The sequence below is a fragment of the Numenius arquata genome, chromosome W, assembly GCF_964106895.1.
Source record: "Numenius arquata chromosome W, bNumArq3.hap1.1, whole genome shotgun sequence".
In the NCBI taxonomy this organism is placed as follows: domain Eukaryota; kingdom Metazoa; phylum Chordata; class Aves; order Charadriiformes; family Scolopacidae; genus Numenius; species Numenius arquata.
Window position 1 is genome coordinate 9,567,753 of NC_133615.1, and position 12,944 is coordinate 9,580,696.

Here is a 12,944-nt window from a genome sequence, read left to right on the forward strand (position 1 = left end):
TCAGAGTGACATAAGCTCATTCACCTCAGAATCTAAAAAATATTTTTAAAACAGCAAGACTTGTAAAGTCATATTTTTATCTAATAATTAACATTGTAACAGCTTGAATAGATAAACTGTTGGCAATTGTCTCTAATTATTGATAGTAAAATGTATATTGATGTGGGTGAACAGGATTGTGGAAGAAGCAAGGCCAGAGGAAGGAACAGAAGCAGCAGGAACACTGGCAGGGGACGACCCACAAACAGCACCTAACGACCCTACTGATTGAGGGGAATTCCGCCCCTCTGGCAGTTGGGGGTTGCAGGGCCGTGTTGTCTGGGAAAGAAGATACTTGGTACTATATAAGCTGCATGTTTGTTGTAATAAACGATTCTGGTTGCACCGCCGACCGGGGTCCGTGCCTTCATACGCTACATATTGATATGTAACCTTGAGAAAAGCCATAGGGCCTAAACATTTGTTCTCTTCTGCAAGCCCTTCAGCTGCATTTCATATGCACTTTTAATCCTCATTGGTGATTTAAAACCAAACTGTGCAGTCCTTATGCTTGGTGGGCACTGATTTTGGACAAGGATTAAAGTTTTATTTCACATCACCTTAAATATTTGGGTTTTTATTAGCACTGTGTTTCAATGAAAACATATCAATTCCCATTAACTTCTATGTTGTTGTCACATTGTGTCATTTAATTGCTCACTGAGAACCTATATTTTCCCAATCACCTACTGTCTTGTAGGTTTCAACAATTCAGAAAAAAGTATTAGGGTTACCCAGTGTCTGGTATAAGTTTTTCAGGAGAAAATTAATCTAACTCTGTTTGCTAACACACTTGTACTTTAAGTTCTGACAGAGATATTTTAACTCCTGAAATGTAAGTAGTCCACTGATCAATTCTACAGCATTCTGAAGAGACATGGTTATACACAAAACCATTATATCCTGTTTTTAAAAAAGGTGCAACTGATATTGTTCAGGTGCAAAGAAGGGAGAGAATAAGAAATAACAGCAGCAAGAGGAACTATAGCTGATGCCCATTAGTTCCCAGGAAAAAACTGCAAATATTTACTGCTATTGGATACGTATGTGTGCAAATACAAAGTTTCTGAGTAATACCATAAAAAAATAATTGTAAGTAGTTTTCAAAACTATAATAGCTAGAAAGAATACACAGTACTTTTATAGTAAATAACTTGAATATCACAGAATCACAGAATGATATGGGGTTGGAAGGGACCTTTGGAGATCATCTACTCCAACCCCCTGCCAAAGCAGGTCCACCTAGAGCAGGTTGCACAGGAATGTGTCCAGGCGGGTTTTGAATGTCTACAGAGAAGGAGACTCCACCACCTCTCTGGGCAGCCTGTTCCAGGGCTCTGTTACCCTCAAAGTGAAGAAGTTCCTCCTCATGTTTAGATGGAACTTCTTATATTCAAGTTTGTGCCCGTTACCTCTTGTCCTGTCTCTGGGCACCACTGGAAAAAGACCGGCCCCATCCTCTTGACACCCTCCCTTTAAGTATTTATAGGCGTTGATCAGCAACCTTGTAAATGTGTTGACATATGACAAAGAGATTAAGTGATGTTATACAAAAGTGGTTGTGATACGCATGAATGACAAGTTTCTAAGCTTGTAGAAAAGACAATTATATATTATCAGAAATGTTAAGTAAGAAGTAGTTATAGCTCAAAGTGAACACTATCAAATTCACTACCATCATTAGAAATACAAGGGACTCTTCTGCAGTAATTTTAGGTTTATAGTTTTTAAACTTCTTGAATTAAAGAGTTTTTATTCTGAAAAAGCATACGTAAGCACCTGAGGGTGTACATCAGACTGTATGTAATTTTAGCCAAACTTGTCATACCCCTTCCCCTATTCCTTACCATTAGCCTTCTCATTCTTTCTTTCTCAATTCTCTCAGTTTCCTTTTTCTGCTCACGTTCAGTGTTGGCATGCCAAGTTGCCACAGCTTTAGAAATTTTTTGTATTCTCCCAGACAATGACCGATGGTATTCTTTAAAATCTTTAGCGTGCTGCAATATGCTGTTCAGATATTCCTAGAGAAAGAAATCAATTTAATTCATAGATTTGATAACTCGAGATTTGATAACTCAAGATTTGAGATCAGGAATACAAGAGCTGTAATTTTAGAGTTTTATGCTTGCTTATTGCATAAACTTGTTTTCTTGTGTCTCAGTCTCCAGCGGTGAATAAAATATAAAATGATTATGATCATAACAAGATGGAACAATCAACTGAATGTCATTTCCATGTCTAGGAAATCACTTAATAGGAGTTAAAATACCTGGTGTTTCTGTCTACGTTTTCTCTCTTGTTCTATCTTCTGCTGTTTCTCAAGCTTTTCTGTCATACGGGCCTCCCTCAGAGTCTGGCGCTTGCTTCTCTTGTAGGCTTTGGAGTTTAGTGCTGTCTCTAGTGTTGCGTCACGACGCATGCAGGCTACTACCTCTTGTCTTAGCTAGCGGTGGGAAAAAAGAAACAGTTCAACAGAAAACCATTTTTCACACACACAAGAACAACTTTAATTAGTAATACAGTAAAGTAAAATTTTAGTGGTGCAGGAGATCTCCCAGCTTCCTTTCCCCTTTCCATTATAGTTCTGCAACTGCTCAGTTGTAGCAGAAAGGTCTGTCTCCCTAAATAAATTTTCAGTCTCTGTAGGATGACAGAAAGAGTCAAACAACACGGTACATCACATTTTCCTTCTTTCCTACTGAAAATGACTGTCCTGCTTGTATGAAAGGCACCAGTCAAGATTTTACACCACTCAAGTAAAGCATGAAAGATCAGATATTACATGCTTTTGTAGAATTGGTGCTGAACATAGGTGACAACTGTTCTTGTTGTCAGTTGCATGGGAAACAGAATAGGGAGTAGAAAATTGGGAAGGTTTGGAATAATACAGCCACAGTCCCAGCAACGCAAGCAGGGAAAGGCTGCCACTTTTCAACTAACAACCTCTGACAAAGCCTCACTATAAAGGTATTGCAAGGGCAGTGAGAAGGAAGATGTAGATAACATGGTACAAATACCGCCAAAGACTTCTTCCAGGAACTATTTTTGCTTGAGAAATCACATCTCTGCTGCTTCCAGGCCAACCAGGCAAGCCAATGACAAGGGGCCCAGAATGGTCTGGCATTGTGACTCTCTGAAATTCAGATGCTGTTCAAGATCTAACTTGTGTCTTAGACGTGCTTTTGTTAGGCTTAATTTTCACAGTCTGTGTGTCACAGTGGGAATGCTGAAAACAGATTACAGAGAAAGGCTACACACTTCAATAAGAGCATTCAACTCTCACCAATAAAAGACCCATGACAAGTATAAAGAGTGTCATGAAAATTACATCTGTTATTATTTGTGTTGAAAATGGGCTTGCAGCCTGTCCTTCTCTTGTGTCTCTGTGCCACTGCCATTATTTTCATGAAAAACTACCACAATTCTAGGATTGCAATTTATACTGGAGGATGTAGCAGGTGGGAGAGAGAATACATACATATTCAGTAATAAAACAAATATTTGTGAGCATTACAAGAACTTCCCTGCAGCAAAAGGCATTACCTGACGCTGGAAATTCAGTAACCTAAGTGCCTTCAACTCCACTGTAGCTTTGGTTCGCAGATCAGGAGGTAAAGAGCCAGGCAAGTTCTCCAGTTCTCGGATTCTGTGAGCAATTCGAGCCTGAAGCCTAAATAAATATAGGATTGGAAAAGATACTGGAAAAAATCTGTCAGTAGTTATCAACAGTATATAGTAAAATTTGACGATTTACCTCAGGTACTTAGTTGGCTTTTACTACCTGTTTCTGAACTAACAGGCATTTGTATAGATGGAGAAGAATAAGGTTTAATTTTCCATTTACAGAATAAATTGCAAAATAATGAAAACCCTCCTCTTCCCCTCTTCCCCTCTTTTAATTTGGACAGTGTCCCGGTTTGAAGTAAAACCGAACCAATTTTCTGTTCTGTAACTTTACATCCCGGCCAGGCCTCCTCTAACTCTCTGAAATTAACGGCATATTGTGGAGAAAACTGCTCGTTCTCAGAATGATAAGCCCAATGTTTGTGCTCCATGCCAAGGGATGGTGAGCAGGGAGGCCCTTGCTTATACTTATTGCTGTAACAACCAAGGGCAGCCAATTTTGTTATTTGCCCCCTTAGAGGGTCGGAAACGGAAAAAACGTAGAGGGGTCACATCGGTGGGGAGGAGTGGACAGGACAGGTGACCCCAACCTGACCAACTGGGGTATTCCATCCCATCTGCCCCATGCTCAGTATAAAGGCTGAGGGATCAAAGGGTCAGCCCCCTTCCTGCGATGGCCGACGTCCAGAGAGGACTCTGTCTGTTCATCTGCCTTTGATCCCGATCCGTGTGTTCCTGACTTCAGAGCTGGAATCCAGTTCCCATCCGTCACTGAGTCCAGTCTGGGACTTCCCCAGTGCCTGCCGGTGATGTGACTGTCATCCTGGGAGCTTGATACGGTTTTGTATATATTGTATCTATTTCATTATTTTTCTTCTTTATTTTTATTTTAATATTAGTTCTTCATTAAAGTAGTTTAGTTCATTCTAAACTTCTGAATCTCCTTATCTCTTTCTCCTCCTCTCTCCTCTTTTAGGGGGGGGAAGGGGGGGGGAAGGGCCATCTGCCGGTCCGGTTTTGGTAAATTCAGCCGAAACCACGACAGACAGAAAGTATATGTGTGCATAGCAACTTGGAAATTTTATTTTACTCATGCTTCCTAGCATTCTGTCTGCAGGTCTGTGTGGTGGGTACTATTTTATGCCTTTAACACATGTTGTCAGAATAGTCACCATACACAACTGGAATTTTCTTACATGATATATTCACAATATTAATATTCATAATTCTACTTGCTTGTTTTATTGTGACAACTTGAAGTTGTCACAATTTCAATAAAATGATAACACTTACATATCTATTGGACTACAAACTGGATTCTATTTCACTCTTTCTTCATGGAATTCTTAATTCATTTACAAATCCAAAAGAGACTGACAATAATTCACAAGCCAGAAAAAACTTATTTGGTTCTATTTTTCACATTCAAAATTAAGATCATAGAGCTAACATTTATATAATCTTTATGAGCTTTTTAATTTACAAGTAATTATTTATTTGCAAATTCTAAATTTGGCCAAGACAGCAAAATGACAGACCACAACATTTTAAGTGGTCCAAAAGTTGCATTTAAGGTCAAATTAATCAGAAATAAGAGCTCTTCCTCACACTACCTCTATTTCCTACATACTATTTTAAAAAAAAATGCACACACCCCCAATTAAAATCTCCCAAATCACAGGAATGGAAACATGTCCTGATTTGAGGTAAAACAGAACCAACTTTCTGTTCAGTAATTCTACTTCTTAGCTAGGCCTCTTCTAACTCTGAAATCAAAAGCATATTGTGCAGAAAACTGTTGGTTTTCAGAGTGATAAGACCTATGTTTGTACTTCATGCCAAGGAATGGTGTGCAGAGAGGCTCTTGCTTATACTTATTGCTATAACAACCAAGGTCAGCTAAACTCGTTATTTGTCCCATTGGAGGGTTGGAAAAGCAAAAAGCGTAGAGGGGTCCCACCTGCAGGGAGGAGCAGACAGGACAGGTGACCCAAAACTGACCAACAGGGGTATTCCATCCCATCTGTCCCATGCTCAGTATAAAAGCTGAGGGATCAAAGGGTCAGCATTTCTTTCTTCAATGGCCGACGTCCAGAGAGGACTCTGTCTGTTCATCTGCCTTTGATCCCGATCCGTGTGTTCCTAACTCCAGATCTGCAATCCAGTTCCCATTCGTCGCTGAGTCCAGTCTGGGACTTCCCCAGTGCCTGCCAGTGACATCATCCTGGGAACTTGATATGGTTTTGTATATATTTGTATCTATTTCATTATTTCCTTTCTATTTTATTATTAATATTTCATTAATGTAGTTTAGTTCCTTCTAAACTCGTAAATCTCTTAATCTCTCTTCCTCCTTTCCTTGGAGCAAGAGGTGAGGGAGAGCATCTGTCATCCATCATTGGCCAACCCGCCCTAAACCATGACAAAACATATCTAATCTCTACATCACATCTCCACTTTTTAACTCTCCTAATGTATAAAACATCAGATCACATGAGGAAGACGTGTCTGGTGCATGTTTACATGTTATCATGTGATAAGGATTTCAGCACTAGCCTGCAGGCAGAAAGAAAACATCTTCTAGTGTTGCTTCTCTGCACATTAAGATAAATTCTTTCCTTGTACTTCCCCGCCCTTTCCCCACACCACACTACAGCAGTAGCACAGTGCCACAGGCACTGTCATACACTCAGTGTTCCAGATGCACAGCTGGAAGGCAGATCACAGAGTTTGTGTCTGAACACAAGTTAATGTCTACACATGCATACACACTCTTCTGTGGGAAGTCTGATTATAAGGACTAAATGACTGAACCTACTCATTTCTACAGAAAAGTTCAGTTATTTACTTATCACCTATCCACTCTAGTAAAATAAACATAAGAAATCCATTATTAGCGTAATCATAGAATTTATAAATCCTGATAAATAACTTGCTAACAGATAAAAATATTAATATTTCATAATAACTACATGCAATGTGTATTCTGAAAAGGAAAATATAATTCTTTTTTAAAGCTGCAAACTAGTACTTCTTCTATAACAGTACTCCTACACAAAACTTGAGAATAATATATTTTGAGTCTTCCTAGGTACTAACAAAGAAAAATTATTTAATGTATTATTCCATTTTTTATATCTGAGTTTTTCTCCAGCATTCTAGGTTTCCTCATACAATCTGCTATCTCATCTACAATTTAATAGTTTAGTTTTTTAATAGCGGTTTCTGCATTTTATCCTGTTTTCATTTTAAGAGCTTGTTGATTTTACACACCTTAAATATATTAAAATAAAATGCTATTGGTTTTTCTAATCTTAAAAATAAATTCTATTTCACAGAACCACATAATCATTTAGGTTAGAAGGGACATCTTGAAATCAGCTAGTCCAACCACCCTGCTCAAGCAGGGTTACCTAGAGCAAGTTGCCCAGGACTGTGTCCAGTCACATTTTAAATATCTCCAAGGATGGAGACTCCACAACCTCTTTGGGCAACCTGGTCCAGTGTTTGACCACCCTCACAGTAAAAATGTATTTTTGGGGGTGTTCAGATGGAATTTCATGTGTTTTAATTTGTGCCCATTACCTGTTGTCCTATCACTGAAAACTACTGAGAAGAGTCTGGCTCCCTCTTCTTCATTACTCCCTCCCATCAAGTACTTAAACACACCCTGCCCTGAGCCTTCTCCAGGCTGAAGAGTCCAAGCTCTCTCAGCCTCTCCTCATATGAAAGGTGCTCCAGTCCCTCAGTCATCTTGCTTGAACAACCTAGTGGCCTTCTATGATGGAGTGACTACATCAGTGGACATGGGAAAAGCTATGGATGTCATCTATTTGGACTTGTGTAAGGCCTTTGACACAGTCCCCCATAACATCCTTCTCTCTAAATTAGAGAGATATGGATTTGATGGGTGGGCTGTTTGGTGGATGAGGAATTGGTAGGATGGTCACACCCAGAGAGTAGTGGTCAACAGATCAACGTTCAGATGAAGATCAGTGATGAGTGGTGTCCCTCGTGGGTCCATTTAATATCTTCATTAATGACATAGACAATGGGATTGAGTTTGCAGATGACACCAAGCTGAGTGGTGTGGTTGACATGCCTGAGGGACAGGATGCCATCCAGAGGGACCTGGACAGGCTTGAGAAGTTGTCCTTTATGAACCTCATGAGGTTCAAAAAGGCCAAATGCAGGATCCTGCACCTGGGTCGGGGCAACCCCTGGTTATCAGTACAGGCTGGGGGATGAAGGGATTGAGGGCAGCCTTGTGGAGAAGAACTTGGAGGTACGGGTGGATGAAAATCTGGACATGAGCCGGCAATGTGCGCTCACAGCCCAGAAAGCCAACCGTATCCTGGACTGCATACAAAGAAGAGTGGCCAGCAGGTTGAGGGAGGTGATTCTGCCCCTCTGCTCTGGTGAGACCCCCATGTGGAGTATTGTGTCCAGCTCTGGAGTCCTCAGTACAAGACAGACATGGACTTGTTGGAGCGGGCCCAGAGGAGGCCATGAAGATGATCAGAGGGCTGGAGCACCTATGCTATGAGGACACGGCTGAGAGAGTTGGGGTTGTTCAGTCTGGAGAAGAGAAGGCTCCAGGGAGACCTTATTGCAGCCTTCCAGTACCTGAAGGGGGCTTAAAAGTAAGATGGGGACAGACTTTTTTTAGAGCCTGTTGCGATAGGACAAGGGGTAATGGTTTTAAACTAAAAGTGGGTAAATTTAGACAAGATAGAAGGAAGAAATTTTTATGATGAGGGTGGTGAAACACTGGAACAGGTTGCCCAGAGAGGTGGTAGATGCCCCATCCCTGGAAACATTCAAGGCCATGCTAGACAGGGCTCTGAGCAGCCTGATCTAGTGGAAGGTGTCCCTGCTCATTGCAGGGGAGGTTGGACTAGATAGTGATTAAAGGTCCCTTCCAGCCCAAACTATTCTATGATTCTAGTCTATGATCTTTGTGGCCCTTTGCTGGAATTGCTCCAGTAAGTCCATACCTTTCTTGTACAGGGGAGCTCAGAACTGGATAAAGTATTTGAGGTGCAGCCCCAGCAGTGCTGAGTAGAGGGGAAGGATCTCCTCCTTTGACCTGCTGGCAATGCTATTCCTAATGCAGCCCAGGATGGCCACCTTTGCCATGAGGGTGCATTGGGGGCTCATGGTCAGCTTATGTCCACCAGTACCCCCAGGTAACAGAATCACAGAATGATATGGGGTTGGAAGGGACCGCCAGAGATCATCTAGTCCAACCCCCCTGCCAAAGCAGGTCCACCTAGAGCAGGTTGCACAGGATGGTGTCCAGGCGGGTTTTGAATGTCTACAGAGACGGAGACTCCACCACCTCTCTGGGCAGCCTATTCCAGGGCTCTGCCACCCTCACAGGAAAGAAGTTCCTCCTCATGTTTAGATGGAACTTCTTATATTCAAGTTTGTGCCCATTTCCTCTTGTCCTGTCACTGGGCACCAGTGAAAAAAGACCAGCCCCATTCTCTTGACACCCTCCCTTTAAGTATTTATAAGCATTGATCAGATCCCCCCTCAGCCTTCTCTTCTCCAGACTAAAAAGACCCAAGTCCCTCAGCCTTTCCTTGTAAGAGAGATGCTCCAGGCCCCTAATCATCTTTGTAGCCCTCTGCTGTACCCTCTCCAGCAGTTCCCTGTCCTTCTTGAACTGGGGAGCCCAGAACTGGACACAGTACTCCAGATGGGGCCTCACCAGGGCAGAGTAGAGGGGGAGGATGACCTTCCTCGACCTGCTGGTCACACTCTTCCTGATGCACCCCAGGATGCCATTGGCCTTCTTGGCCACAAGGGCACATTGTTGCCTCATGGTCATCCTATTGTCCACCAGGACTCCCAGGTCTTTTTCCTCAGAGGTGCTCTCCAGCAGGTCAGCCCCCAACCTGTACTGGTGCATGGGGTTAATCCTCCCCAGGTGCAGCACCCTACACTTGCCTTTGTTGAATTTCATCAGGTTCCTCTCTGCCCAACTCTCCAGCCTGTCCAGGTCTCGCTGTATGGTGGCACAGCCCTCCGGTGTGTCAGCCACCCCTCCCAGTTTTGTATCGTCAGCAAACTTGCTGAGGGTACCTTCCATCCCTTCATCCAGGTCATTGATGAATATATTGAAGAGGACTGGACCCAGTACTGACCCCTGGGGGACTCCACTTGTTACAGACCTCCAACTAGATTCTGTGCCACTAATCACAACCCTCTGAGCTCTGTCTTTCAGCCAGTTTTCAATCCACCTCACTGTCCATTCACCTAATCCACGCTTCCTAAGCTTACCTATGAGGATGCTGTGGGAGACTGTGTCAAAAGCCTTGCTGAAGTCAAGGTAGGCAACATCCACCGCCCTCCCTTCATCTATCCAACCAGTCCTGCCATCATAGAAGGCTATCAGGTTAGTCAGACATGACTTCCCCTTGGTGAATCCGTGTTGACTACTTCTGATAGGTTTCTTTTCCTCCATATGCTTTGAGATGACCTTGGTCCTTATCTGCAGAGCTGCTTTCCAGCTGGGTGGACTGAGTGTGTAGTGGTGCGTGGGGTTGTACCTCCTCTCCTCTTGCTGAACTGCATGAGATTCCTCTCTGCCCCATTTCTCCTGCCTGTCCAGGTCCCTCTGGACAGCAGCACAACTGTCTGGTGTATCTGACACTCTTCTCAGTTTTGGGTCATCTGAAAACTGCCCCATTGTATAAGTCATTAATGAAGGTGTTTAAAAAGGATTGGACCCAGTACTTACCCCTGGGGTACACTGCTATTTACTGGCTTCCAACTAAACATCGTGCTACCCTCATCACCACCCTCTGGGGCCGTCCCTTCAGCCACCTCGCTGTCTGTTCATCCAGACCATACTTCATTAGCTTGTCTTTGAGGATGCTATGGGAGACAGTGTTAAAAGCCTTCCTGATGTCTACCTAGACGGTATCCACTGCTCTCTCCTCATCTACTAAGCCAGTCATTTAATCACAGAAAATTATTGAGTTGGTCAAGCATGACCTTCCCTTGGTGAATCCATGTCCATATTGACTACTCCCAATCACTGCCTTGTCCTTCACGTGCCTGGAAATGGGTTCCAGGCTTTGCTGCTCCATCACCTTCCCAGGGATTGAGGTGAGGCTTACTGGCCTATAGTTCCCTGGGTCCTCTTTCTTGCCCTTCTTGAAGACAGGAGTGACATTTGCTTTCCTGCTCTGGCACTTCTCCCAATCACCATGACCTTTCAAAAATTATTGCAATGAGATCAGCCAGCTCCCTCAGCACTCATGGGTACATCCCATCAGGGATGGGATAGCAATTTTAAAACAACATATAACATGATTTCTTGGAATACCTTAGATTTTCTATTAATCAGTGACACAGTTCATCAAATAAAATTTTTATTATTTCAAAGAAGCCATTAAACAGGGCTTCTTAATCAAATTATACATAAATATTATCACAGTAGGCTCTTTACCTATATAAGAAGTGATGATAACTCAGGTTCCCATCTAATGGTGATTTGCTGCCCAAAGGGACTGTGCTTCCTCCCTTGTTTTCCTTCTGGCCCATACACTTCTCCCTTGCTTTCAACTGTCCTTTGTGGTCATGTGACTCCACAGTGAAGTGTATAGGGCATAACACTATTCACTATTTTGTTTCTACCAGTTTTGCTCCTTGAACTGGATCACTATTAGAGAAGTGCCAATGGGGAGACAGTGGGAAGGGTCAGCAGGAGGGAGAGGGAAAAAGGGGAGACAGGACTACCTCTTTTGGCAACAGCTAACAATTAGACTGCTTTAGCTGTACTGTCAAATCACACCAGAAGAACATGCTGCTTTTTTAATTATGGTGCCCTGCAGAAGAAGAACATGTCAATGTTTCTGCCCTGCTATTCAATCTGTTTTGGGGTTACTAGAGTTTTCTAATGCAAAGCTTCAATAGTCTTGCAAAACAAATAAAAAAAAATAATTACACCTTCTCTACCAAGAATATTCCAAGAATCAAATATTATGCAAATATTATGCCCTATTCTCTGAGGTAGAGTTCCCTCGATAAATATTTCATTGTGCAATGAAATATCATTACTTAAGGGAACTCAGTTGTTTTATTAACTTAATCTAGCACATCATAACATCATACATAAAAAAGCTTTAGTATAAAAATTAAGTGGATTAAAAAGTAGAAGTTTTATCACAAGACATTATATTGACATCTATGTTATTCATAATCAGGGTTGGAACATTTAGGTCAAAAAACACAGTTGCCTGCTTCTTGAGGTACATCTTTGTAAACAATGGCAGTTCTAACTTTTCTTTTGAACAGCTGCTAAGGATGGAACCCTTAAGTTCTATTCCCTGACCATCACACTGTCTTAGCCTTAGAGAACACCTGGGGGCAACATTAGTTTGTACCCCATGGAATGTTGTACTGGGTCTGGCTGGAATAGAGTTAACTTCATAGCAGCCCATATGGTGCTGTGTTTTGAATTTGTGGCTAAAACTAAGCAATGTTGTTAACACACCCATGTTTTGGCTGTTGCTGAACAGTGCTAGCATGGTGTCAAGGCCTTTTCTTTTTCCCATTCTGCATCCCCCAGAAATTAGGTTGGGGGTGCACAAGAAGTTGGGAGGGGACACAGCTGGGACAGCTGATGCAAACTGACCAAAGGGATATTTCATAGCATATGAAATCATGCTCAACAATAAAATGGAGGGACTGGGGTGGTTTGGAAAGGTAGCCATTGCTCAGGGACTGGCTGGGCATCAGTCTACTTGTGGGAGGTGGTGAGTGATTGCCTTTGTGTCACTTTTTGGTTTTTGTTTGTCTCTTCTTCCTCTTTCCTTCACTGATTAAACTATCTCAACCCACAAGTTTTCTCTCTTTTGCTCTTCCTAGTCTCTCTCCCATCCCTCTTGGTGGGGGGTGGGAGTGAACGAGTGGCTGTGTGTTGTTTAGCTACCAACCGAGGTCAATCCACAACAAATGTCTATCAGAAACCTAAGAACTTCCTAGTCCTTCCTGAATTTCCCTAGGTTCCCCATGCTTTATGTATGCCAGAAAAATTGCTGGGAGTGTGCTCTGTCCGATCGTTCAGGTCTTTAATAAAGATGTTAAACAATATCAGACACAGTATTGATCCCTGAGGGATGTCACTAGCAACTGCATACCAGTTAGGCTTTGTACCACTGATCAAAACCCTCTGAGCACAACAGTCCAGCCAATTTTCCACCCACTTTACCATCCACTTATCCACTCCATATATCACCACTTCAGTTATAAGGATACTGTGGGGG

The 12,944-nt window shown here is 42.4% G+C and overlaps 1 protein-coding gene across 1 annotated transcript in view; it reads right to left on the reverse strand.

Annotated features, from left to right (window-relative positions):
- Positions 1 to 12,944, reverse strand: part of LOC141476648 (probable global transcription activator SNF2L2) — a 217,972-nt gene that overhangs the window by 144,722 nt on the left and 60,306 nt on the right. The window contains exons 7-9 of the mRNA XM_074165433.1: positions 3,583 to 3,709; positions 2,309 to 2,482; positions 1,887 to 2,060 (exon numbers count right to left, since the gene is read on the reverse strand). Coding sequence (XP_074021534.1) covers positions 1,887 to 2,060; positions 2,309 to 2,482; positions 3,583 to 3,709 — 475 coding nt within the window. The remainder of the gene's footprint in view (positions 1 to 1,886; positions 2,061 to 2,308; positions 2,483 to 3,582; positions 3,710 to 12,944) is intronic.